The sequence below is a fragment of the Anabas testudineus genome, chromosome 15, assembly GCF_900324465.2.
Source record: "Anabas testudineus chromosome 15, fAnaTes1.2, whole genome shotgun sequence".
Lineage (NCBI taxonomy): Eukaryota > Metazoa > Chordata > Actinopteri > Anabantiformes > Anabantidae > Anabas > Anabas testudineus.
The window spans coordinates 3,753,539-3,780,782 of NC_046624.1; the positions used below are offsets into that span (position 1 = coordinate 3,753,539).

Sequence of the window (27,244 nt, forward strand, 5' to 3'; positions counted from 1 at the left end):
AAACCTTGATAAAACAAAATGAAAAAAAAACGTTTGTGCTATTAGTCATTCAGATTGTTCAAGTGTTGTTAACTGGTATGATCATCAGAGATTACAGGAAGCAGCACAGGCATAACAATCCACCTTATTTACAGTTAATGGTGCAGATATTTTTGGCTTCTCCCACCACAGAAAAAAACACATTAGAAACCAAGTGTCATAAATGTGTCAAACTATGCATGATTAAAAATCTTAGCTCCTCATTTCTTTGTTTCTCATGATGCCTTCGAGTCCAATCAAATCTCTGCCCGTATCTAAGGATATTCCATTCATTTACACATAAGCAAAGCAACCTCATTTGCCTGATTCATATATATGCAATACCCTGGGTTGAAGGGGAGTTTGGTATTGCTGCAGGTGTAGAATAAACAGTGCTTTGCATTGCACCACACTGAATTGAATAATCCCGCAGCCAATTTGCATTGAAAACTTCTCTGGACTGTCACAGGCCTGTGATTGTGTCAGGTTCCCACATCCAGTCTTGTGGTCTGAAATTTGTAGAGATAGCACAGTGTTGAAGGTCAACTGATGTCATTGGATGTTTCATATAGAATACCCAATCTGTAAGTATATTACGGTACCAGTTGAAGCCCCCACAGTGTCATACATAGATAACTGAATCTTAAAACCCTCAGTAACAAAATAATAACATTATAAACTCATGATATGTATTCCCAAACCCCAATTTCCCCTCTGACCCTTCTTATTATTTCCCACCTCCTAACCACAAAACCATGAAATGACCATGAAGTGTTACTTCATAGCCTCTGTCAGTCTTGAATCATAAAGCCAATCAAAGATGGGAACTAATCTTTCATTTGTCCTCATCAAAGAGCATTTCTGCTTAGTGGATGATGATGATACAGCTCTAAAACTCAAGAATGCAAAGATGAAACAATTAGCAGAAAGATGACTGAATGCTGTAGTTTGTAGGCAGTTGAGATTATAGCAAAGAGATGTTATGGATGTTGTGAAAGCCACGTTAGAGTGTATACTACCCCTACACTTGTAGTATAGTGACTTTTCTTCTTTTTACAGCCATCAGTTGGTGTTCACAGCCTCACGGCCTGGTGAAAAAAAAAATGTGGAGGAGAGCCACTCAGGGTGTTCACATACTTTGTGTAAGTTAGAAACATGAATGTGAACCATGAGCGAAAAAGTGGAATCGAGCACTAACACCTAGAATGTGAACGTAGCCTTAGTTAAAACCAAGAAGGTTTCATTTTCTTCTAATACATTGTGTAGTGGAACAGATTTGTCTACACACAGTAAACACCAGGAAGATAAGACATGTTGAATAAGGAATTCAGCTGTAGAAGCCAGTGTTAACAGAGGCTAGCTGACACATGACGTCATGACTTTGGCTTTCTACACACACAAAACTTTCTTCAGCTCTTTTTACTACTACTAGTGAAAAGTGTCTACATTTTACATGACAACAAACTACACTCACCTCTAGCTCCTTAACATTTTGCCTTTCTTCTGTGACATTTGAACTCTTGTCTAAGCTTTTAGGTCCTCACATTTAATCATCTTTATATACTTTGATGGTGTGCACTTTAGTTGATACTTTAGCTGACATTATCAGTTTGTTCGTCAAGACTTTTCAGCACATTGAAATCAACACTTTACTCAGTGGTCGCTTAAAGAACAGATGGATTGTGGTTTGTTGTTGTTTGTTAAGGAACAGCTGTGAATGTAAAAAAAACGCTGCCTCTTAGTAGATTTCACTGTGGCAGCACATAGTCTAACAAGCCTCTGCCTCCAGCATACGCACATGCACTGTTCAGCAAATCTGTAATTTAAACAAATGGGAACCTCCTTGAAATTTAAATGCTGTCAAGAATTATGTCATGGAAAGAAGGGAAAGAAAAAGAGAGAGGAAGAAAAGACACACCTCCATATCAAACGCATCAGTGTCTGACATCCTTGTGAGGTTGAGAAATGGTCCCATATGGTGGTGCTCTGTTAGTTATGTCAGCACGGCCAGACAGGCCTTTCTCACTACTGCTTCCACAGCAGCTGTCAGTGTGTGAGGGTTTGGACAGGTCACTGCTATTGTTACCCATCATAAAATCATGCTTTGTAGATAAAATATTGGCTGGGTAATATTAGACTCAAATGTTACTAGAATGTTTTGTTATCAGTTGTGAATTTTATTAAATACTGGTGACAGATTTACATCTCTGGTAATGAAATTACCACTTGGATGCTGTCTGTTTTCCAAAGAAGACAGGAGACCTAAAATTTCAGCCTGGAAAAATAAATAGAATGCAGTGGATTAGCAAAACATGTACGTGCCAGCGTTTCACACATGTACACGTCCCACACGTCACATTGGAGCCTGACATTAGCTGAGAGTTCCTCGAGAGTGTGACCTTTTCTCATGTGAGTTGATAGGTCCACTAATCTTTTCAAGTTTGAGCTGCTGCAGGTCCCCGCTCTTGGGTCATTGAGCTAAGTGACAAGCCATAGGTTGATGGAAAATCCATAGTGTTATTGCCACACACATTACTTTTATTTGATTGGGCTTGTAGTGAGCATAATGCAGCACTGTGATGGGGTGCTGGTAGAATAGCAGAGCCCCATTCAAGTCCGGGCACCATTTGTAGCCGCTCCACCCCTCGGTACCTGGTGACATTGATGTACAGCTTCTTCCTACCATTTGTAGGCTTGACCCTGAGTGCTTGTGAGTGCTGTAAATCACTCAGTGGTATTGATTTTCCATTAGAGGTCAGCTACTCTGAGCACCCCCTCAGAGGTACGCCACGCCATGTGTAAGAGGGGTAAAAAAAAAAAAAAAAAAGCATGTGAGGTCATGTTACTCTGGGTAAAATAGCTTGCATTAATGTTACAAATTTCACTTTGAAAATGTAATTAACAGTTTGCATTTATTACATAATATGCATTTCAGCAGAAACCTTTTTTCTTGCATCTACTGGCATATTGTACATATTCTAATAGGCCTTCCCCCCCTATTGCTGGGACAGTGGAGTTTTTATTGGTTTAGTGAGTGATGTGTCAGTATGACTGGTGAGGTGAGCATCTGTCACATCCTGCTGTACATAGTTGCAAAAAAAAAAAAAAAAATGAATGGCAGTTTTTGCAGTTTCCTGTTTTTCTGCATATTGGTCATGAAATGTGATTTGATCCTTAAAGTGACAAATCAATAAACACAATTTATTTATGCTGGACTTCCTATTTAGGTCAAGATGTTTCCATTTGCCATGATTCCACTTCAGAAAAAGCAAAAACAGTCTTTTAAAAAATGGTTGAACCTCAAGCAAGTCCTTACTGTAGCTGTGGATTAGACTGGCACAACATCCAGAAGGAATTTTGGACCTTTCTTCCTCACAGCATAGACGTATTCTTTGGATGCTTGGTGTGAACAGCTCTCTTGAGCTCATTTCATAACATCTCTATTGGATTGAGGTCTGGGCTCTGACTTGGCCACTCTAAAAGGTGGATTTTATATCTGTGAAGTCATTACGTAGTACATTAACTTCAGTGTTTATTGTCATTGTCCTGCTGCATCACCAAGCTTCTTCTGAGCTTTAGCTTGCAGACAGTCTCCCTGACATTATCCTTCTTCTATATTAACATGCACAATGGCAAGCTTTCCACTTCCAGAGGCAGCAATGCAGACCCAAATCATAATGCTTCCTCCACTGTAATTTACTGTTAGGATGATGGTTTCATTTCCCAAACAATTCTATCTTTGTTTCTTCTGTCCACAAAACATTTAGGCATGCTGCAGTGTGTTCTTTGGAGAGCAGTGGCCTTCTCCATAGTGTTCCACCATATATATCGTCAAACGCCAGCTCCATGTTTTGTGTATTCAAGTCCGTTAGTCTTTGGTTCTTTTTCACCTCACTGAGCCTTCTTGTGTTTGGAGTGAACTTGGCTGGTCTCCCACTTTTATGGGGAGTAGCCACAGCACCAAATTGTCTCCATTTATGGATAATACTGTATGTCTAACTGTGGACTGATGAATGTCTAAACTCTATGAGATACCCTGTAACTCTTTCCTGCTACATGCAAATCGACTGTTATGTTTTTAAGAAGTTAAGAAAGCTCTTAACCACACCTCCATTCTTGTTTCATTGATTGCACTCCAGGTTTGCTAACACCTGACCCATTCAGTTACATCAGAACCCACTAGGTGTTCAGTAAAGACATGAAACAACATTGTCAGGCTGAGAAATAACATTTTGTTTATATATGTAACTTTGGTGAAGATCAGATCAGATTTCATGACAAATTTATGCTTAAAACCAGGAGAATTTCAAATGCTGCCATTACTTTTTTTTGTGAGTGTACAGAGCTGCAGGCACATCCATGTTGGTAGATGAGCAGGGGCCGATGTTATGCTTGGGGAACAAGCTTACTAAGTGCCTTGTGCCTACGTTAGCAAGGCACTTTGTCTTGTGTAAATATAGTAGCATGTCACAGAGTGGAGTTAGGAAGAATTGTAGGCCCAGACACCACATTCATATGGATTTTGCGCTTGACTGAATAATTCAACTTAAGTTTTGTTTATTATGAGCAAATGGGCTTGCTGTAGTGTTGTTACATCTGTTATAGATGCATTTGCTATAAAGTGGAATGGTACTGTTTGTCACTTTCCTTGCTTTCTGACCTGTTTTTCTCTCCCTTCCTCTACAGGCAGTCCAGTCACATAAGCCTCACTTCTTGGCAGTGCACTGCCAAGAGGTGGGTGGCAAGAATTATGCGGAATCCATGTCACATGTGGATAGTTTTGTCAAGTAAGTACTGGGCTCATAATGTAGTGTTCTGGGCTTTTTGTTTATATTTTATAGTGGTAACAGCTGTATAGTGATTCAGAAACACCAATTTAATGGCTTGTGGACAAGAGGGAGTACTCTAGTAAATGAGCGGACTACTCCCCCCACTGGTCGCATCAAAGCTGTACGACAGTACAACAAATGTTTTTACTTGTTTTTTTTTACTGTTTAAATCCTGCATCAGGATAATTAACTATTTCTTAATACTTTTATATGTGTTTGTGCTCTGTCCATCAGAGAACTGTTGTCCAGTGATGCCATGAAAGAGTACAGCAGAGCCCGCATCTACCTCGATGAGAACTACAAATCCCAGGAGCATTTCACAGTAAGTGTTGTTTCTTACATTAATGATGCAATGACATTCTATGGGTAAGTATCTACAAACAAACATGCTTTTTTACTTGAGTCATTTTGTAATCACAGCACTTAAATTACGACACTGGTGGAATTTTAGCTTGTGGTTGATTTGCAGTAAATAGATTTGTGAAAGTGTAATTGTAACAAACATGTCAAGATAATTAATATTTGGTTTGAAATTACTTGAATTAAATGGGAGAACAAACCTTTACAAAACGATTAACCTGAAACTTATAATACCAAGAAAAACAATACAGAGGCACTTAGTGATATCTAATAATTACATTGTGCACAGGCAGGTATTTCTCTCTGTGCCCTGCTCCCGTGCAATTTTTCCCTCAGATGGCCACAGGATGGCAGTAGATATTTGTTGTCAGCAGTCAAGTTAGAGCTGGTAAAATATTTTGGGACTTCTTTTTATTTTTATTTTTTATTAATTATCAGCAATAATAAGCAAAGCCATCATTCTTTCACAATAATACATATTTAGTCAACAAACAGGCTAATTTAATTAATGAAACTAAGTCAATACAAATATTAGAATTTTACATTTTAGAATATGAATATAAGAAAAAAGTCAATTGGTTACCAAGTCCTCTGTCTAAAGACTAAAAAATCCAAATAGAACAGCACTCCTTGTCAAACTTTTCCTTTAACGTTTCAAACAGTAACTCTTCTTCAGTGTGGCCTGTAGGCCTGACCTACCTTACATGTGATTCAAATAAGATTTACAAGCAATATTGTTGCCCGTCAGATGACTCATAATATATGTCACTTCCTTGAACATCTCTACAAGTTATGTTCCAAATCGAGCAAATTGTCAAACAACATAACAATGATATAAAATAGTTATACAAAGATCATCAATAATAATATGGTCATGTATAGAAATATAGTTGTAATAATTGTTATTTTGGTGACTTCCCCTTCTCATTGATATACTGCACTTATCTCACAGCTCAGCAGTTGTATTTAATATGGCCTCATGGTGGAGCCAAATACTCAAACCTGATGTTAAGAGCAGCAGACTTGAATCTTGCTCTCTGTAACTGTCCTCTGGTTTATATGGCTTAAAGTGTCATTTTATTTTTGACACCTAACTGACAGGGACTAGATATGTCAGGTGATCTTCTTTGTCTTCTTAGGATTATGACCATAGAATAGGACTCATTTGGTTACAGACACAGACTGTGTTCTCAGTTTGTCTGGGACTTCTGTCTGTCTTGGCTCTCCTCCATGTTTTTGGTTTTATCACCACGCTACACTGCACCGCCACAAACGCTCATAAATCACAGCACCCACTCAGTCGCATTTGGTCTTTTTAAAAAAATATTACAAACATTGGCCTTTACAAAATATAATTATCTGCCATTTCATATAAGTGCAGCTAATATCCCAGCATTATGAGCTGTTTATTTAATGGTGTTTGTCTATAGATTAACCTTTTTGTTGTATTTTCATCAAATAGAGATGGCAGCTTGTGTGTCTCTTTGTGAATCAGTCAGTGGAAAGAGAAACATCTGATGTGCTTTCTATGATGTTGATATTGAAATCCTGGCAACAGTAAATATGAATAGACTCTCCAGTCTTTCTCACACAGGGCTTGCCATTTAGCTTCAGTGACATCACCCGTATTTGTTTTCTCAATCTTCGATCCCCCCCACCCCCCGTGCTCTGGGGATAATTGTTTGTTGTCTGCCCCGCCTGTCAATTTTCAGATAATGTAAGTGAGAACACTTTTCTGGGTCCCGTGTATTTGATAGTGTTTTTGTATTCAGTTATGTGTGTGTAGACTCTTTGGAAGTAGACAAGTGAATGAGTGTAAGGTGAAGGCCTTACACTCTTGTTTACATGCCTGGCCATCATGACACTGTGTTAGATTTACATTTCTGTGTCAGTGAAAGAGAAGAATGGAGGTGAAGAACTGTAATGAGAGGCCGTTTTTTTGCAACTGTGAATTGAACTGGAAAAAACAAATCAATTTGATGATCAACTCAGACTTAATTAGTAACTATTTAATGTAATTTGTTTGATCATACAGTTTGACTGGTTCCACATTCTCAGTCATGAATGTTTGTTTCCTTTGTCTTCTGTAGTTCAGATTTAAATGAACTCTTTTGAGTTGTGGAGAGTTAAGCGTGGGTGTGTTGCCATTTCGGGTTTAGTGGGGTTTATCTGATTTTGTATTATTATTTTAATATTTGCATATATATTTATTATTATTATTATTAATATTATTATATTGTGACATTTTATGGACCAAAAGATGAATTAAGCAAATGAAAATGAAATATTGGCAAATGAAAATGGTCATTAGACCTAACTGTCATTGTGGAAACTGTCATGTGTGGAAATATTAAAGTCTGAAAAATCTATATAAGAAATGGACTTCTGTATATATCAAATCCAACCTGCTGATACATACTTATACAAACTCTAAAATGCAGTGTAGATTTTATTGTATCTATATTTCCTCAGACTATGCATGATAGTTATTTCCTGATGTTGAAATGCGATATGTTGCACCTTGATGCCAAATCAGAACAATGAAAAGAGCTTTTTCTCTCCTCCCAGAGGAAAGTAGCAGTGATGGGGGAAGAGCTTGACTGACATGTCCCCCCTTTGGCATAGCCCTGGGCCTGGTGTTTTACAGCCCTGTTAAGGTATACAGCAGGTAAAATGTCAATTAGGAAGGCCCGCCCTGATAACTCAACTCCCAATCCACTTGTTCTTGGCCATTAATATTTATCGTGGGCCTGGCCCTGGAGCTGCAGCTCATGTCATCTGCAGTGATGTGCGCTAATGTTACAGCTTTCTCACTGTGGTGTCTGTGCAGCTTAACAGAAATGCCTGCAAGCCTACAGTACATGCACAAACACACCACTGTCAAACTGTCTAATCAAGCTATCCACATACACAGACAGTGACTCACAGTGACACACACACATACACCGCCTCCTCAGCCCTCAGTTGTTCCAGGGCATTTTAATGGGAAATTAAAGGCATCCCTCATGTCTGTGGTCTGTAGGACAGGAATGAGAGCAGCGACAGAGGATAAATCAGGCTCTGTGGCTTGACACAACACTGCTGTCTCTTTTTATCCTGTGGCTGTGCCTGTACTGTACTGTATGCATGTATCCATGTAGATATATACAGAGATGTCTCACTATTGAAGATAATCCATCCAGCTGTTGTTGCAGTTTTTGATTTCTGGCTGCTTGATGTTGAAACTGTAGATGATGCACAGACGTGTCCTGACGTTAGTCACTCACTTGAAGAAAGCCAAGGAAAAATGAGAACAAAATCCTTTCTACCATTCTTTCTTTAAGATGCTTTGGTGTGCAGTTTACTGTGATTGTCTGACCCCCCTCAGCAGCCACATGTTGATAAGTGTTTAAACAAAGCACAGAAACCCTATCTCTGTAGATTTAAGGCTTTCAACGAACTGATTAACAGATGATTAATTAGCTAAACTCCTAATCTTTGCCTTTCCTGTCTCAGCTGCCTCAATGATCTTTGTTCAGTAGAGCAGCCCTTTCACTAGCTGCCAGTGGCTCAGCCTTACTCTGCTCCATAGGTGACTCCTTAATTCTCCTCCAGGCAGCGAGCTGTAATGCAATCATCAGTATCGCTATGGTCGGCCAGGAATTTATGAACACTTAGTGTCCCTCTGTGCTGACAGCCCCAGTGCGAGTGTGTTTATGGTATTACCTAGAAATGCGTGTCACTTGCATTTATTAGCTTTTTTTTTTTATTTTTTATTTTTATACTGCATCCTTTATCGCCCCCCTGTTCCACCACTTTATGATGAATCAAAACCTGGTTGCATATAGAGATTATGTAGTTTCCAGCAAAAGTGGAAGAGACCCCTCCTCCTTACAGAGGAGTCTACTGAGGGTCTGTCTGTGTCTGTTGGTTTTAGATACAGAGGTTAACAAGCAGGATCAGCCCCCCTCCACCTCTCGGCTCTGTCTTAAAAAAGACCGCAGCAGCAGCATATAAGCAGGTTAAAATATTGCAAAGTAAATTCAAGAGAGCTCTTATTTCAATATGGTGAGAGGTACGGCACCGACTGAGGCCACTTGAATGGAGTAGATGTCAGCTCAGTAATATCGCCAGGCCATAACTCTGCCTGGCCATCACTCATTCTCTCAGGCCAGACATAAGTGCATACACACACACACACACACACACACACACATATAGTGGCAAGGCCAAACAAACACCTGCGCAGGGACACACGTAAAAAACACGCACACATACACTCTTGACATGTGTTGAGCGACAATCAATGAATCTGCCATCAGACGTGAGTTATGAGACGGAGAGAGTGGGCATTCCCTGTGTGAAAATATTTTGACTGAAAATGTAGCTATAATTAATGGGTTGTGTAAAGAGGTGGTGAAATTGATGCATTTATTACAAGAAGTCAAATCTGGGGGAGCCGAGGCTTTTGCCCTCCGGGATCGTCACAGTACTGCTCAAGGGCTGCTCTCACAGACACAAACACACACGTAAGCCTCTCCTCACAAACAGCGCTCTGATAAAGTGTTTACCAGTGTGAGTGTGTTTGGATGGGATGTAGCCGAGGGGAGTAAATCAGCTGTGTTAGAGGTGGAGGTGTTGTTGTCCTGCGGTGGAGGGTGGGATGTTGTTGTGGTGGTGGTGTGTGCGTGTGTTTGTGTGTGTGTTGCAGCGACAGATAATGATGTGATTCCAGCATGAGGCGGGCCGGGTGTACCTTGCCACCGTCCATTATGATGTGCGGGCCCCAACCACAGAGGGGGCAGAGTGAAGGTGAGCCTGTCATATCGATCTTTTTAGTGCTAAAATATGAGCCACTTTACTCTGCTCTCCGGCGCAGTGATGTGAAAAATAATAACTCGGACCCAAATTAAAAATATTGATCGCTTAGGTGGTGTTGAGAGCAAATAAACACCCTCTGAAGGATTTTTATTCCCCCCACCTCTTACCCTTCCCTCCTCAGTCTTGTCCCTCCCCGCCCTGTGAAAGGGCCAGGTCAGGGATGGAGGCTAGCTGAACTGTAAAATATCACACCATCTTGTTGCCGAGTAGTCTTCATAATACCCAGCGACCAGGCTCCTGATGCTCTTTATTGTTCCCAGACACAAATCAACAAGCAAGCATCTTTTCAGCTACTCTCTAACGCTGATTGATCGGGTTTTGACTCCATAATCTGGCATTAGCTCGGCTCCATTCAGGTACCCCACCCCTCCCAGGTCATAATTTTTGCACATCCAAGCTTGACTTTTTTTTTTTATTATTATTCCTTCCCGCTGTAACAGATGAGCTGACACGGGGCCATCAAACGGGTGGGAAAACAATTGCCACAAGGTTAATTTTATTGCCTGCTCCATGCATTTGTGAGCAGACGGGAGGTGTCCTCTGCCCAGATCCTGATGAATGGCTGTGCCGAGCGGGCAGGAATGGAAATGAGAGGGGAGAGGCCAGGCACAGGAAGCCGGAGTCCTGCCGCTCCCACCTGAAATTGAAATTTTTCTGACACGCTTAAAAATGGTATTCTAATATATAACAGAGGCGATGTTCCATTTAGTTTAATGATGAAAGCTGTCATGTGTCCTAGTCAATTGAGTTTTACGACACCCACTTTACCTCATACATCTGTAGAAGGTTAATATCTGCACATCTTAAATGGTGGATGTCAGATTGTCCAGAGTCGGTAGGAAAATCAAATACTTATTGTATCTAAATGCTGTTGTAATATTTGGCTGTCCTGGTCCCAGCACTATTGATTGTCCACAAGGACGTTTGCTCTGTTTTGTGGCCAAGGTGGGATGAATAGATATTTGATGAAGCATGGAGAGCAGGGCCCGACCAGCATCTGCATCTCAGTGCTGTGTCAGTGGGGACGAGAGCCAGGGCGTTGAGGAGAATCGCATGCTGCCTGTTGACATCAGTGAGAGAGAGCGGGCCCAGAGCTGGCGATGTCTCCGGTTCCCCACTTGAGCTGGGTCCTCTCGCTGAAAGCTCACTCCTGTCTGCTGACTTCAGCTCACTCTGTTTGTCTGTGTCTGCACATACATGTTTCTCTGTGCAGCCTTACTGATAGGATATAGGCTTATCTCTGACCAGCACTTTGTCCATACATATTGATTCTTACTCCACCGCTCGTTGTATCAGCTTCATTTGCATGGCCCAGCTGACCCAGGCAGTCAGTGGCCATTATATTCCCATTAGCTAATCTCTCAGCTTTGATTTCCATAATCCTCTTTCTATTGAGAGCCCTCACAGCTCCCACAGTCTCTCTCTCCAAGGAGAAAAAAAAGACCCCCACCCACCTCACCACAGACACTTTTACTCTTCCAAGATCTTCACATGCATTCAACACACGTGCATATGAATATTTAAACATGCCTATACGATGCAAAATCTTATGATTATGTTGACATTTAGTGTGTGTGAGTGGTGGAAGCATTCAGATACAATATGTATCTTTTTTCAAACATGTCTTTGAAAACCCCCTGTTACCAGGACTAAAAGGTTAATGGGGCTGTCCCTTCTAATCAAGCAGAGAATTTCAGTTATCCAGCTTTTGTAGTAAGTTTTATATCTCATTGATCTCATCATTGATTGTAATTTAATATTTATAAGAAGAAAGAAGTAAGAAACAAAAAGTGCCCATTATGCAGAGAGTATTCTTTCAGTGCTAGGGCATTAGATATAATGTATATTTTAATTATTATTTATGATACATTGGCAAGCAACAGTATTTTATGTATTTAGTTAACTGTGGAATAAGGGAGGGACTCGCTCTGCGAGCACTGCAAGATTTACACACTCATTATCAACAGTGTGTAGAGAGCTGGGAGTTTTCAATGTAAAATAATTGTGGCCAACATTTAAACAGTTTGATTTACTATGTAGAGAGATTTTAGTGTTTTTACTCCTATTTAGGTGTGTTTGAACCTCTAGTCTGAAAACCAATCACTAATGCTTTCCAACAAGCAACGGCAATGGTGGTCGACTCTTTTCCAGCTAACAAGCCCCTTGTATCTCCATCTCAGGTGCTCATCCTCTCCTGGAGGAAACAGTCAGGACATGACAGTCCAATTTGACCTTAATCACTGTAAGCAGAGTTCGCTCAGAGTGATTGCTTCCATTGATCTAAGTAGACCTAACACCTACAAACCACACTCCACCCTTGACACCCCCTCCTCTCTCTAAATGAGCTGATAATTAATAAGGGCTTGCTCTGCAACCACCAGTCAACAGACAGCATGATGGATCGGAGAGCTTGGATGCAAACCAATACACCACTAAGCTTTTCTCCGGCCTCCTGAAAGGCCCCTGGGTGTTCTTTCCCCTGCATGATCAGGCATGCACAGGAGCGCCCACCCTGCTAATTAAATACCCACAGGTTGCCGGTGTTTTTCAGCAGGGAGGCTTTCTATCTGTTCACTATTGGCATGTATTTAATAATTCATGGCACTGCGTCACTCAGGACCCTGCTTAGGTTTGTGATAAAGTCGGTTGGATTTTAGGGGTTTAACAGCTTACGATGGACAGAGCACACTTACTACGGAAGAAAATTTTTACTTAACCTTGACTTCCTAAATGGTAGTCATGTACATGTATGATGTAGATGGTGCACATCAACTACAATGAGCATTCTTATTATTTATCCGAAGCAGTCGCAGCACTGTGGGACATTAGCTGTGAAGCTGCCAAATAACTGTGCCTCCAAGCGATTTCCTCCAACTGTCACCGAGGTGCTTCAACAACAGTGACAACAGTGTCATAGAATTATTGCTTTGTCACAGCTGTCTGCTTTTTCAGTGAATGAGCTGAGCAGTGATGGACACGTCCACGACTGATCTATACCGCTGTGCTAATGGCTTCCTCTTGTTTTGTCAACACATGACTTGTTAGCTGCTAATTGTGAGATATAGGCATTTTCCACAGTGGAAAATTCTGTTAGCTGCTTCATTAGCTTGACTTAGGGCTGCACAGGATGGACTGCTAGTCACCAGTGGCACTTGGTGTAATTGTTGTGTGTGTCATTTGGAATAGATGTTCAAGTTAGGGAGCATGAGAAAGATGATGAAACAAAAAGCGGAGAGTGCAGGTGTGATTGTTAGTGGTGTTAGGTTCCATCTCTGCAAGGCAACAGTTGCAGTAGGAAGTGTGGTTGCTGGACCCTGTGTGGCCCCTAACCAGCGGGATTGGGTGTAATTGGTGAGTCTGGGCTAAGAGAGAGTGGAGGGTCGTTGGCTACGGGCTGTGAGCCTGTCATAATAACAACCAACAATGTGATCATTTCATTTTCTTTTCACTTACACATCACATCACTTCACATGAGACAGGACACACAAACACACATGCACACACACTGGGACAAGGTTAACATTGTGCCCCATTTATCTCACTCTAACAATGACTCTAAATAGCCTTTCAAAAGTCAAGTGAGGAGGGAGACAAAAATAATCAAATCACACAATTACTGCTGGGCTTCATTCTATAGTTAAGTGCATTTTTATTGTGTAACGTTTCTTTTTTCCCCCTGCACCCTCTCCCAAGCCTTTCACCCGCTCTGTTTTTCCTGCCTCCCTCAGCAAGCGTTCTCTCCCTGCCACTTCTCATCTAATATGGCTGTAATTGGGTTTGGTTGTACAAATCAGATTTCAGCAATTGGGTTATCCTCCTCCGAAATTGGAGAGGTCTCTGGACCGGCATGGGTGGAGAGTTAATCTGCTTTTGTTAAACCCTCCTTTTGGTGGCTGTGGCGGCAACATCAGGCTGTGTCGATTAAAGCTTTACCTGTCACTGTGGACATAGCTGTTTACATAGCAATTTACCCCCTACAAAAAAAACAACAACACATGAAATAACCCACACTCACATATAGTACATCTATCCACCGCTTGCTTCTCCTCAGGCAAATAAAGACATTTGAATCAAGCATTAACAGGCTTAATTACTTCACAATTGTCATTTTAATTTACACTGATACAGTATTGATCACACAAGCAGAGATTAAGGCCCTCAGCGGAGAGGTTGATGTGGAATTAAACAGGGCCGGGCCCTCCTGGGGCCCGCCTGGCCTGTCCTGCCACAGTCAGAAGAGGAATGACATCCTCCCCCTAATGAACTGGCAGCATGCGCAGACATGAATTTCTGGCCTCGCTGGAGAAGGAGAGAAATAATGGGGTTTGGGGAGCGATGGCGGGTTATTCATTCACTGCCATGCACCAATTCTCCTGTGATTCATCCCCAGGCCTCCAGACCACCACTGCCTGTTTGCCTGCCACATTCAGCCTGCCTGACCTTTCTCCTGCCTAACTGTTTACATATATATCTATATCTATATATATATATATATATATAAATATATATCCCTCCTCCTTTGGGAGCACCCTTCCCCATGCCAGGTAACATGTACAGAAGTAGGGAGGAGGAGCAGGGGTGAGGCACCTGCGTTAAGTAACCAGCCTCTAATCTACACTGCCTCTCAGTGGTGGAAGTGCCAGTCCGTGATTCTCCCTCTCATCCTGGCTCAACTGTCTGTCTGAAGAAAACGACACATTCTCATGGAATTGATTTCAGTCGAGGCTGATGTCACGCACAGCTGGTTAATACCGGGAGGGAAATCGTTAGATGAAATCCAAGCAATTTCTCCCCAGTTGGAAGATAGCACGAGGCTCCTGCGGTCAGGGCTGTGCTGTGGAGTAATTAACAGCAGAACAAAAACAACTTCACTGAAGAACACACTTAAACAGTCACACTCCACACAAGTGCTTTTAAAGACTGGCTCTCAGAGTGAGGGGGGTAATAGGAGTAAAGCTGGGATTGTAAGCACATACAGAAAGGAGGAGTATCTGCTATACCTGATATGAAACAATTCCACTGAAAGGTTGGTGGTTTGATCCCACACAGAAGTGTCCTTGAGCAAAATTTAAACCTTAATGAGTATGTAAATATATGGATAAAGATTTTAGAGAAGGGTCACTGACATATTAGGGTAGGTAACTTAATGTTGTCATGAGACACATTTAGTAGAGAGGTTATCTGTACTTCATAATCAATGCTACTGTACCAAATTATGCTAAATGTAATTTTATGTAATAGAGGTTCTAATGATAACTTAAAATGTCTATTAAGAAAACTAGACAGCAATATGTTTTTGTTTAATACAGTGAATTAAATGTAGAATAAATAAATGTAATAATGTAAATGTATAAAAGCTGTAGCACACAGTGCAGAACCATTTAATAAAATGAACAAAGAAAAGTACTTATCCGACAACTTAAAACTTATAGCAACTGTGGTAAGTTAATCAGCCTGCAATGTGAGAGGAATGTATTTTTACAGGTCCACAGCAAGCCTGTGCTACAAGTTCTCCTCTTCCCTGTCAACCTTTCCTGTTTTACTCCACTTTGTGCTGTTAGCAGCTTTAGAAATGATTAATGGAAACAGGTACACATCCTGAAATCAGACAGTGATGGATTTGTGGCAGTGAAAACACAACTCAAGACTGTGCTTGTCCTTGAGCCCGATAACGACCAGTGTTGCCTAAAATGGCCTAAAGGTTCCAGAGTAGATTGAAAGAGGGTGGGGGGATTGTTTGTGAGGTCTTTATTTGATTGCATTACCTACAACTGGATGTTGCAACGTGGGAGCCATCTTGACAATGAAGGCTAAACAAAACAACAACCCCTTCTCTCTCATGACTGGCAACACCCCGTGACGGATTTCAAGATGTCTTCAATACTCGTAATGGACTTGGCAAGGCCCGGGGTGGCTGAGCTTGGGCCTTCTACTCCACTCTGTCATCCAATCACCTTATTCTAATGCTATTGCATTGTTTAGTCAACCAGCCGTCCATTTACATCAACCCATAACCACACAGCCACACCATGGAAGCACTTAATAGAATTAGCAGGTATTGTGCAGCACATTTTAAACACATAGGCCATTTTAAACACACACACTCTCAGTCACTCCTCCTCCCTCCCAGGGCTTATGATCCCTCACTTGCTGTCAGAGTAATGGCATCACAAGCTTTCCATACAGTGCGTGCCTTTTCCCTTTAACTGTCATAACTCTATACTCTGCTCACCGTGGACAGTTTATTCAGATCTTCAAATGTGCAGCCAATATTGTTGTCATGTTTATGTTATGTACTACATATTAATAGCTCATAAAGCGCATTTTGAACTTCATTATAAAATAGGAAGCCAGAGCTCTGGACTGAATTTACTAGTTAATGATAGGGCTCATTATTTCCCTGATTTCTGGGGAATGTTTGCAAATCGGTTCAGCTGGCCAGCATATAAATAGACAAACAAAAATGAAGCTACCACATAGCTTGGAATTTGCAGTCATATGCACCCTCTGGCCTTTGACTGAATGATTTTTTTCCCCCCTTTTCAATCCTCAACACTCCAGTGCCATCTTTCTAAGCTAATTTGTCTCATATGCTTCCCTTCTTGTGATTAACAGAGAGCAAATTCACATCAAATAACCCCAAACTTGTTTTAAGTCCTCATTTTTTAATGATATTAAATAGGGCATGTGCAAGTTTATTTGGAATGACTCATCTCTGAGGTCAGGGGAAATGAGCAATCCCTTTGTCCCCTACCCTGTTAAACTATTACCCATAAAAACAGTCATACACTCCCAGCCAGAGGGTGTATCCTGCCCAATGTAATGATGAGGACCTTCCTCCTTCTCTCATTCCTCAGCCAATTGATTTTTGTTAGGAAAATTAATGCAGTCGCTGCAAGGTTCTGGAGGTCAGAGGGAGACGGGCTTCACAAGATGAGGGGCGGTGCTGGGCAAATGGAAAGCCAGCATGCATCTACGGGACCTCCAGACTGCCTGATGAAACTTGCCCTCAAAGAAACAGTTTGTTTGAGGGTGGAGGCGTGCTATAGCTTATGATGTATTGTCTCTGTGTTGTTTCATGCCTCTTCTATGATTGACTGAGCACATATATAGGCTCATTCACTGACTACACTCATTCACCTTAGAATTGTGTTTACTGCATTGTTTTATGTCATATATCCCTCTGTTGTGTTGACAATAGCTTGAAAGCAAAAATTCATTCAGACTTGCTGAAAATTAATTTGAAACTTCAAGCTTAACCTGATGTTCCAGGTCAACAGACCCTCTTTCTTGGTGTAGCATTTCAAACTTTTGTCAGAAAATTTTTTCCTCTCTAAGATCTGAGGAGCCTGATGTTCACCTGATGAGCAGTTCAAACCTCTGTCTGACATCCAAAACATATTCAAATGTCCTGTTATATCAATACAAGGTATAAAGCAAAACATAACCATATAACCATATTTGATTGAGTAATGCATCCCAAGTAGGAACAAATCATACACAAAGGTGCCCCAGTTAGCAAGGTCGCTGCACGAGTTCAAGCGACAACTGCATCTTGTGTGCACCAAGCTGTAGCTAATTACCAACTCATTAAAGAGCCCTCTAATTAGATTGGATGTTATGATCTCTGTTAAATTCAAGCTCTTAATTTTAACTGCCTAATTGCATTTCTGAAAAGACACAGAACCCACTTTTCAAAGCATGTGTTGGCTTTCTGGAAACGTAGCATTTCTCAGAATGCTGAACTACAGAGAACTGAACTTAGTGAGTCAGTGTATAGGAGCAGGAAGTTGCCGAGTTAGTTGATAGGAATATTGGATATTTTATATTATAATAGTACCTTCAGTTGATAGAAAAAGATGGGAAATTGGAACGTCAAAAGTTAACATAAGTTATATATATCTTTTTTACAACATACATATTAATTAAAATAAGCTGATTTTGACAGGGCTAGTTGGCCACAACCCTTAAACCAGCATGCGTTTGGATCACTTCATTGAAATTATATATTTTTGCAATGTAGATGACAAATACAAAATGTATCTCTTCAAACTAATAATTTTTCATTATTTTACAACTTACAAAGGATAACACACTAAAATACGTAGTTTAATAAAGTAAGTAATAAAATTAAAGCAGTGTTATGAATACATATCTGATCCTATTTTAAAAATAGCTTCACCTTTAAGATCACTTTAGTTTTCTGTGGATAAGGAGTCCCATGTATTGATTCATTGGACAGGCAAAGTTAGTAAAAATCATAAGAAGTTGGCACCTGTCTTGCACTGTAGTATGGTAACAAATGTAACAGATGCACTTACGTTTTGTATTCTGCTCCACTTCCACATGACTTATATACAATATGGTACCACCTGGTCAATCTGTCAAGCCCTCAAAGAAGCAGCCCAGGAGACTTGTTGGTGACCTGCCTGGGCCCCTCCAAATCCTCTTTTCTTCCTACATTTTGTGGGTGTGATATTTACAGGAGAGCAGACGTGTGTTTGCTGCCACTCTTGACCCTGGCACAGGACCTCTGCCTTAAGTCTCTTTTAGGAGAGGCCACGGGAAAGCTGGATGCTGTGATTGTACGGATAAAAAGAAACATCTGCGTAAGAAAGTCCTCTGTTGTTCGCTCTTTTTTTTATTTATTATTATAATAATACAATAAGAGGGAAAAAATCCATGACATAATTTCTTGTTATCTAAGAAGCTGAGGCTGCATTTACATTTGCTTTTCATGCAGCGTCCATGTGCTCTTAGGGGCGATGCACTGGAGTATAACTAAGCTAGCATGGAGGATATCCAACCATTTAAATCAAGCCTCTGGGAATTTTACATAACACATCATTGGCGAGCATTGGTTTTTACATAAAGACAAAGAAGGCCACAAAGAGCCACCGGACGGGCGTCTTAGCCTGAGACGAGCCGCTGCGTGTTTTTTTGCAGGCTCCTCTAAAGCTTCACGGTCCTGTGGTCACTGTTGTGCTCCGAAAACGCCTCTGCTCATACCCAGACAGAACATAGACAGAAAGCTGCTTATTTTTTTTATACATTTAGGGGAAAAAAATAATTTTTCTGAACGTGACCTCAAAACTGAATTGCAACCAGTCTTCTGCTGGGTTGAGTTCTTGGCGTGATCTTGAGAAGAGTCTTCTTTGGTCTCTGGGCCCAATGAGGTACTGTAGACCACCAATGATTCTCCCAGTCCTGTGGAAGCTGTCATATTTTATAGATGTTTCGCGAGATAGCTCATGATCTAGATGATGTTGGCTTCATTTAGGAAGAGTTGTGTTTGTACTAAGGGAGGAGGAAAGACTCTTGATGCAGACAAATAAGGATCTTCCTGATAAATTCTTCTCACAAGTCACTAAGTAATGTCGCTAAGATGCAGCAAACTAATATATTTTATTATGGGACTCTGCAATAGAGCTGTATCTCACTGAGTAGCCAAGGATACCACTTTGTCACTACAAGGCCACATGAGGTAGCAGCTTGGGACAGGGACAGAATCAAAGCTGCCTCTGGACAGAAGCTGACTGATTACTTTTCCAGCTGACATCAACTCTGACAGCTATCCCAGCATCCTTAGGGAGAGTTGAGTTTGCTCAATACTGATTATTTGGCATTGAAAGTTGGGTCAGCTAACCCAGAGCTTGACATGCATGTGAGCACATGTGCTTCATTTCTATAAATGCAGTAGAATGATTTAAGTAAAAAAAAGTGTGTTCATTAAACGCAAGTAAACATGTTCTGCATTCAATCAACTTAAAAAAAAAAAAAAAACTTCTGAAACTTCTTTATTCAACCACAGTGATTAGTTAAAATGATATTGCTTCCATTCTCCCTGTCACTTGTATGATCCTAACTCAATCAATTCTTTCACAAATGAGGCCATATGAATAGGCGCAATATTAAATCAGATAATAATATAGATTGATGAACAGTCTATGACAACATTAGCGGCCTTTCCAAAATGCAGAGATGGACCAAAAAAAAAAAAAAAAATCAATGAGCTCAGAGACCTGTCATTTGCATGGGCCTCTTCCCCTAATGGGAATACTTTTACAGACAGGGAATTACAAGTTGAAATATTCACGTTGATTATTGGACATCCATAGCCAAATATGATTTACATTAATGAATGTAAGTATATTAAAGGCATTTTATCCGCCAGCATCCGAAACAATTGAATAATGGCTCTGGCAACCAAGCGGCAGCCTGAGAAAATAGAGAGGAGGTAATGTCACTTTAATTACTAATGGATACCTCAATTGTTCAGACTTTGATTTTTCATCTATGGGAACAATCTAATAAGGCAAATATTCATCATCTTCATATCCCCTTTTAAAATGATGATTTTGTCAAGCGCAGAGAGTGTAGTTATTTAAAGAAAGAGGCCATTTACCACGCCCAGCCTCCAAGATCAGTGGTTTATTTGAAAATTGCTTTCAAAAGATTATTTTCCTGTGAAGAAAGAAGAAAGGTCTTTTCATGCCCAATTCCAGTTGTCTGATACACTTAAGGTTGAGAAGTTAACCTTGTTAGCAGGGACATACTCTAAATAATTTCCTTTTAGAACTATAATTGTCCCACATATTGCTCTTCACTGTTTGTCATTGAATGAATGTTACATCCTGTTTTAGTTGTTCTTGTCTTGATTAAATTGGCCACTGCAGTGTTTTTGACCTGAGCTTCATTATGAAGTTATAGAACAAGCTTAGCATAGCTGTTTAAATAATAGGGATCGGTGACCTTATAAGTGCTCTGCTGTCTTTGTTAAACTACTCTAGTCAACAAAAAGTCACCATAGCATGAGACAACAAAGTAGTCTTTGACATTGCTCTTTAATTAGGTTAAAGCACTCTCTGTAGACCACCTTGAACATGTTGTTTAATACAGGTAACATTTCCAGATTGTACAGGATTTATTTAAAGCATATCAGTAGTTTTTTTTTCTACTTAGGCTTAAAGAGACTGAGAGTTCATATACTAAACCAGAAAAACGTGACCTCAGTAGGTCAGATTTGCTGAGCTGAGGGTTAGATTAGGTTAGGTTAGAGAAACCAAGCAATGACCATTGCTATTTTTTGATAGTCCTTTGACAAATTTAAATGAGTCTAAATTGACATTAATTTACATTCTTCAGACTCAACTTATTTAGACTAATTTAATTTAGATTGATGGAATAATTGGAAAAAACAAATAATGGTGGAAACTTGTGGACATGTTACTGTATGTTACCAAGTACAGCTGGGTGCTTACTATCAAGTGATTGTAACAATACTGTTAAAATAGTGTATACCCGAGATGTTCCTGAAGGTTGAAGTTGGATTGTTTATAAAGAAATGTGCTTCTGTGAAACTAAGCGATTTACAACAAACAGATTTTGAAGATGAGCATTGCATAAAAGCAGCATTCTTCCTATGCCCACACCTTCAGTTTATAACATAGGCTTTCTGTGACAGTTGAGCCTCAAACCCAAGTGACGCTTGTTAATCTGTAGCTAAACTTACTGGAAGTTAGTGACTGCAGAAATTATGCATTGAATTAAATTAAATATTTTGTGTTTTAATTTGGACTGGATTGATGTACTGTATCTTTACAGAAACAGCTTGTATTCTATTAAATGTGCATCACCATATCAGAAGACAACGGCCCTCTGAAAATAGAAATGAGGTGCTATTACTATGTGTATGGAGCATTTTTAACAAAGTTATCAAAGTCTTTTATCTGGATTATGCTGAAGAAGCCCATAATGTGGTCTAGAGCAAAAAAGAAAGCCCTGGCATTATAAAGAAGCACTTTTAAAGTCTGAGTCATATCATGTATACCTGTATTCACTTTTCTTTTCTTTTCTTTTCTTTTCTTTTTTTTTGTTGAATGTCATTGCTGTGATGGTTTTATTGCTTTAGACTCCTTTGCCAGGCAGGTTAGAGGAGCGACTGCACGACAGATGAGCGTGGCAGGAAATTGGCAGATGGAAGCATCCATTTCACCGGTAATTAGGGGGTTCAGAAGCCCACCGACTGACAGGGTTCAACTGGGCAATGTAGTGCCTGCCAGCTCCCATCCCGTGCGCTTTATAAAACGCTCTTTAATTCCCCGGCACAATATCATTAACTTTGTAAGTGGATGAACACAATGGACAAGCAATTTAATTAACTTCTACCATTGAATGTTGGAGGGGAGACTAAATGAAATTAATGCACAATATTTCCCAGGGAGGCAGCCAACCTTGGGAGTGGGTCTGGATTGTTGGCAGGTCAGGCGCTGGCTGTGGGTTTGGCCAATTATGCCTTGTTTAGACCCATCCATAATATTTTCCTCAAAAGAAAATAAAATCAGTGGTTTTGGGATCAATCATGAGCGTATGTCGCCCTGCATTCTGGGAGATTTTAGAATAATGAAGTGGAAGCCCGGAAACACACCGCCAAAAGATACAGGTATCATATGAGCCATACAGAGGTGGGGTTTACTTGAAATAGACAATCAATAAATTGATGGATGTTTGGCAAATGTAACAAATACAGAAGTTTCAGACTGTGGATCTAGAGACAGCAATGTTGGTTGCTGAGTTGACCACTTTTGATCCAGGCTATATGACAGTGAGACACAGATAGCCCAGACACAGACGTATGGACAGAATGGGAGACGTCAGGGATTGTTAGAAAGCTACTACTGGTAATTTAAAAAGGTGATCTAGAGAAACTAGTCACTAACTGAGATTTTTAAAATCATCTTATTACCAAAAATGTGCTGTTAGCTTCTACCGCCACATACACAATAGTCCCCAGAATCAGGTCTAGTATGTCAGGATTTGGTAGAGACTAGAGGATTCAACTGAACAAGCGTTAAGATCCCAAATGACAAAATAATTAATTTGGACAGGGGTGTAACAGGGGGTTCTCTAGAACTACCAGTAGACTTGCTTTTATGATTCAGAGTAAACTCTTTCAACAACTGATGGATTGGTTTACATGCAGTTTGGTGCATATCCTTCATGTTCGTTTTGCTTATCATGCTCCATTCAGTGACAGGTCAAAGATCTATTGTTTATTGTGATGACTATTTACAGCTTTGCAGACATGGTATTGTAGTTGCAGGTTTTGTAAGTCGATATTATAAATCAAATGTTATTGCAGTTTTGGCAGTGTAAAATGTAAAATGAGTCATCTGACCATAATGATATGCTACAGGTCAGCTTTAACCAGTGAGGTTCAGGTGGCCTTGGAGTCAGTCAAAACCTGCTGTTCCTCTTGTTATTGCATTAGCAGTTTTTATGTTCTCTCAATGCCTGAGTGGGTTTCCTCCAGGTACTCTAGTTGCATGAACTGTGCAGTGTGTCTTTGGACTTTGGGAGAAACCACAGTCCAAAGGCACAGCTCACAGATTGTTAGGGTTAATTGGTGACTCTAAATTGCCCATAGGTGTGAACATTTGTCAGCCTCTATAAGCCCTGTCATAGATTGGAGACCTGTCCAAGGTGTACCCAGTCTCTCGACCAATGACAGCTGGGAATGGCTCATTCTCCCCTTAACTGGAAAAAGTGGTTAAGATAATAGATGGACGGACATTGGTGTCCAAGGACCTGAAAGTAAAACTGTTTTCCTTAGCGTATAATGATTCTTATACATCTACATAGGGACCCTTTCATGGAGGCCATCCTGTTGCAACCGCCATGGTCCGTCATGATTGGAAACAGGGGTGTGGGGAGTGTGAGGGGTGCTCAGAAAGTTGCATTCTGCAGTCTAACCACTAGATGCCACTAGATCTTTCACATTTTATAAGTAAGCTTAACTTGAATCTTAACGTTAAAGCTAAATGTCTTTATGTTAGCATGTTTCCTTTTAATGCAGCATTTCACTTTCATTCCTTTGTTTGTCACCTGTGTCTCCCCAACAACACACAAACACCTAACCCAGAGACAACAACTCCTTCATGAGATGACAGATGGTTCAGGCTTAGGCTGCTTTCAAATCACGGGAAGTGACAGAGGAAGTTTTAATGAGAGTTTTGTCTGTGTATCCAGTCAGGCCTTGCAGCCAGACGATGAATAATAGACACTGTGGCTCAATACTCTGAATACTCAATCAATGGCACTGGGAGAGGGCCTTGGCAAACACATAGCGGCCAGGGGTGGGCGGTGGGCTCAGGAGGTGTCGATAAAAAAAGATTTCTCCATTTGTATCTTTGCGCTGAAAAAGCTATATATGCTGCTCACTAGGTCGTGGTGTTTTCCTTGCCAAGGATGACAAACAGGCTGTTTGTGCAGTATCGGCGACCTGTGCAGAGACCCTCCTGTGAAGGTGCTCTTTCAGCCCATGATCCTGTATATCAATGGGTTCCTTGGTGTGATATAGAGCTGATAGTGAGAATAGACAAGTGGATTCTTATATTCAGTATTTCCTGCTGAAGGATTCAGCCTTTGATATGGAGTATGTTTGGAGTTTAACCATGGATGAATGCTGGTCCTTAGTGGCTAATGAGGATGTTATTCACCTATTACTCAGAGTTTATGTCTGTGCATCCTGCTCTAAGCTGTTTTGACAGAATATGTGTTTCTGATATATCGCAACACCATTTCTTCATGACAGCATATCTGATTGACCTTTCCGATAAGACCACGCGTGTGTACGTGCTTGTATGTGTGTGCGTGTGTGTGTCTGTACATATCCAAGTTGCATTTGCGGTCATGTTTCTGTGTGCAGGTTTATGTGGAATTGTGGCATCACTCGAGTTTTGACAGATGAGGGGACTCCAGGGATTTCTGAGCAATGAGGTATAAAGTGGAAAAGAGCCCATTTTGTCTCTGCTGTCTAGCAGGCGAAATGCCACAGAAAACCCAGAGGAGATATTTCTCTGAGGTTCCTGTAACGAGGCTTACAACCCGCACACAGATAATTTTGACTACAGTGCAAGTGTCACTTTAAAGGAAATGCTGTTAAAAAATAATTATGGTTTAGTACAACGGGGGTCAGGTTGGTGTAGTTTTGGCCCTTCTCTTTGCTGGTGATGTTGAATGAGTTATTGCTGACTTTGGGACCTTGGCAAATAATCAGATACTCCACTCTCTATTTATTGACTATAACATGTCAGCTCTAATCCACACAGAGTGGTAAAATACAACTGGATATCAAAAGCAATGCTTAGCTTTTTTTCACATAAAAGGTGGTTTAAATATTGCAACTGTGCTGTTCAATTGTCTGACTACTTGTCAGATGATAAGCCTGGTTAGACTTTGACTTCATTAATTAGTTATTGTTATGGCTAGAAATAATGTCCAAACTGATTCAAACTATAATTATGCTTTTATGCATCCCTTAACATACTCGAGTCAGCTTCTCCTGCTATGGTGCTCATGGAGTGTCTAATTTATTTTTCTTATTAAAACACTCATTGGATAATGTTCTCATAGCTATGCTCCACAAATCCATAATCCTGCACTTTGCTTGCATTTGGGGGACAGCAGAACATTACCCTCTGAAGTTGCACAGTGACACTGTAATGACACTGGAGTGTGTATGTGTCAGCTCTCCTGGGACAGGCTACTCAGCACAGATTGGAGGTGAGACCTTGAAGAAAAATTATTACTTTTATGTTTGGTTTATGACTCATTTTTCACATTAAACGCAGAAAATCTATTCAGAGGTCACAGAATTTCTGCTTCTCTTCGTCGGCCAGAACTAATTTTTGCAGCCCCCGGTATCGATAAAGCATTCAGCGGAGCAAAGTATGGAGCCTATGTACTGCAGCTCACAAGTCTCTATTTTCCACCAGCCAGTCTATTGGGACTTGTTCAGCCCGTATCTGCTGGGGTTTCGGAAATGTCAACTGCACACTGGCATGACCGCACACACATGCACACAAAGAGTGAGCACAGCTGCCATTGTGTCAGTGTGCCCTTATCTGTGAGCGCCGTAGCCAGTACAAGTCGTGATAAGAGATAGCATTGCCAGAACGAGTCATGAAACCTCAGCTTTTATAGTGCGGTTATTGTCTTTCTGTCTACAATTATGGTGATTACTCATTTCCCTTTGCCTCCCCCCACAGCCCTCATGGTGCACTTAATAGACTACATTTTACTAATGGAAAATTAAGTAGCCACCGTTGCACTGGGGTTTATAAATATGTAAAATATACTTTTAATTATTTCAAGTGAATCTGGCAGCTAATCAATAAGGAGGGACGTGACAAACATACGTTTGACACAGGCCATTGTAAAGCTACTGGTAAAAGATAAGCATTGCCTGTCAGCGCAGTCCAGCCCTAATGAATATTTTGAGCCTGTCATGTAAGGAGACAAATGGATTAATTGCGCCTTGCTAATATAATAGCTTCTTCATGAAGAGTGCGGGAGGGTGGCAGAGGAGAGAGAGCAGCTGCTAGGTTCTGAACCCCGATGTCAAATAAATATTTATTAGGGTCGAGGGTTAAGTAGGTTTTTGCGATTACAGGGATAGCCACTTAAGCATAGTTGTTTATCATTTATTTGAAAATTGATTCATGCTGATTTGTTTGATGTCATATTAATTTTATTTTTAGCCATCTCAGGCACTGAAGGCATATGGAGAGATCAACTTCCACTGTAGAGTGTCACTGGCTATTTGGAATCAAAGTGAAGGGTTTCATCATTGATTTATTTTTATTTTTTACAGCCAATAATTACTCAAGAGTCCCTACACTCATTAATCAGGTTTTAAGGTCTAGTACATTTTTTTTTACAGCCAGTGAGTGTACTTTGTAAAGCTGCAACTAATGATTATTGTCATAATTTAATTAATTTGTAGATTTATTTTAATTAACTAATTGATTCAAATCTATCACAGACAATTTGTAAATTTCAGACTGAATTCTCTATATTTTATTTTCCTTTTTACAACAGTCCAAAACCCAAATACTGAGAGTGGTAGGAAACTCTTGCCTTCAACCAGCTGCAACCAATGAATCTTTGTCAGCATGGCTTGATAAATGATTTAAACCATTAATTAATTACTAAATATTTAAAATTTTCAGTAGTAGTCAAGCAGTAGTAATACGTTTAACTATGCAGAGGAACTGTAGCACTGCAATTTAATTTGTAATAGAAATAAATAAGATTTTTCTTCTATAATTTCCCATATGTCACATTTCAACATTTTTTTTTACTTCACTGCCCACTGAAATATTCACACACACAAA

At 40.3% G+C, this 27,244-nt stretch overlaps 1 protein-coding gene across 1 annotated transcript in view; it reads left to right on the forward strand.

Moving 5' to 3' along the window:
* The window catches only part of LOC113159306 (inositol polyphosphate-5-phosphatase A), a 121,597-nt gene that overhangs the window by 40,026 nt on the left and 54,327 nt on the right, over positions 1-27,244 (forward strand). Inside the window, exons 3-4 of the mRNA XM_026355928.2 lie at positions 4,705-4,805; positions 5,082-5,169. Coding sequence (XP_026211713.1) covers positions 4,705-4,805; positions 5,082-5,169 — 189 coding nt within the window. The remainder of the gene's footprint in view (positions 1-4,704; positions 4,806-5,081; positions 5,170-27,244) is intronic.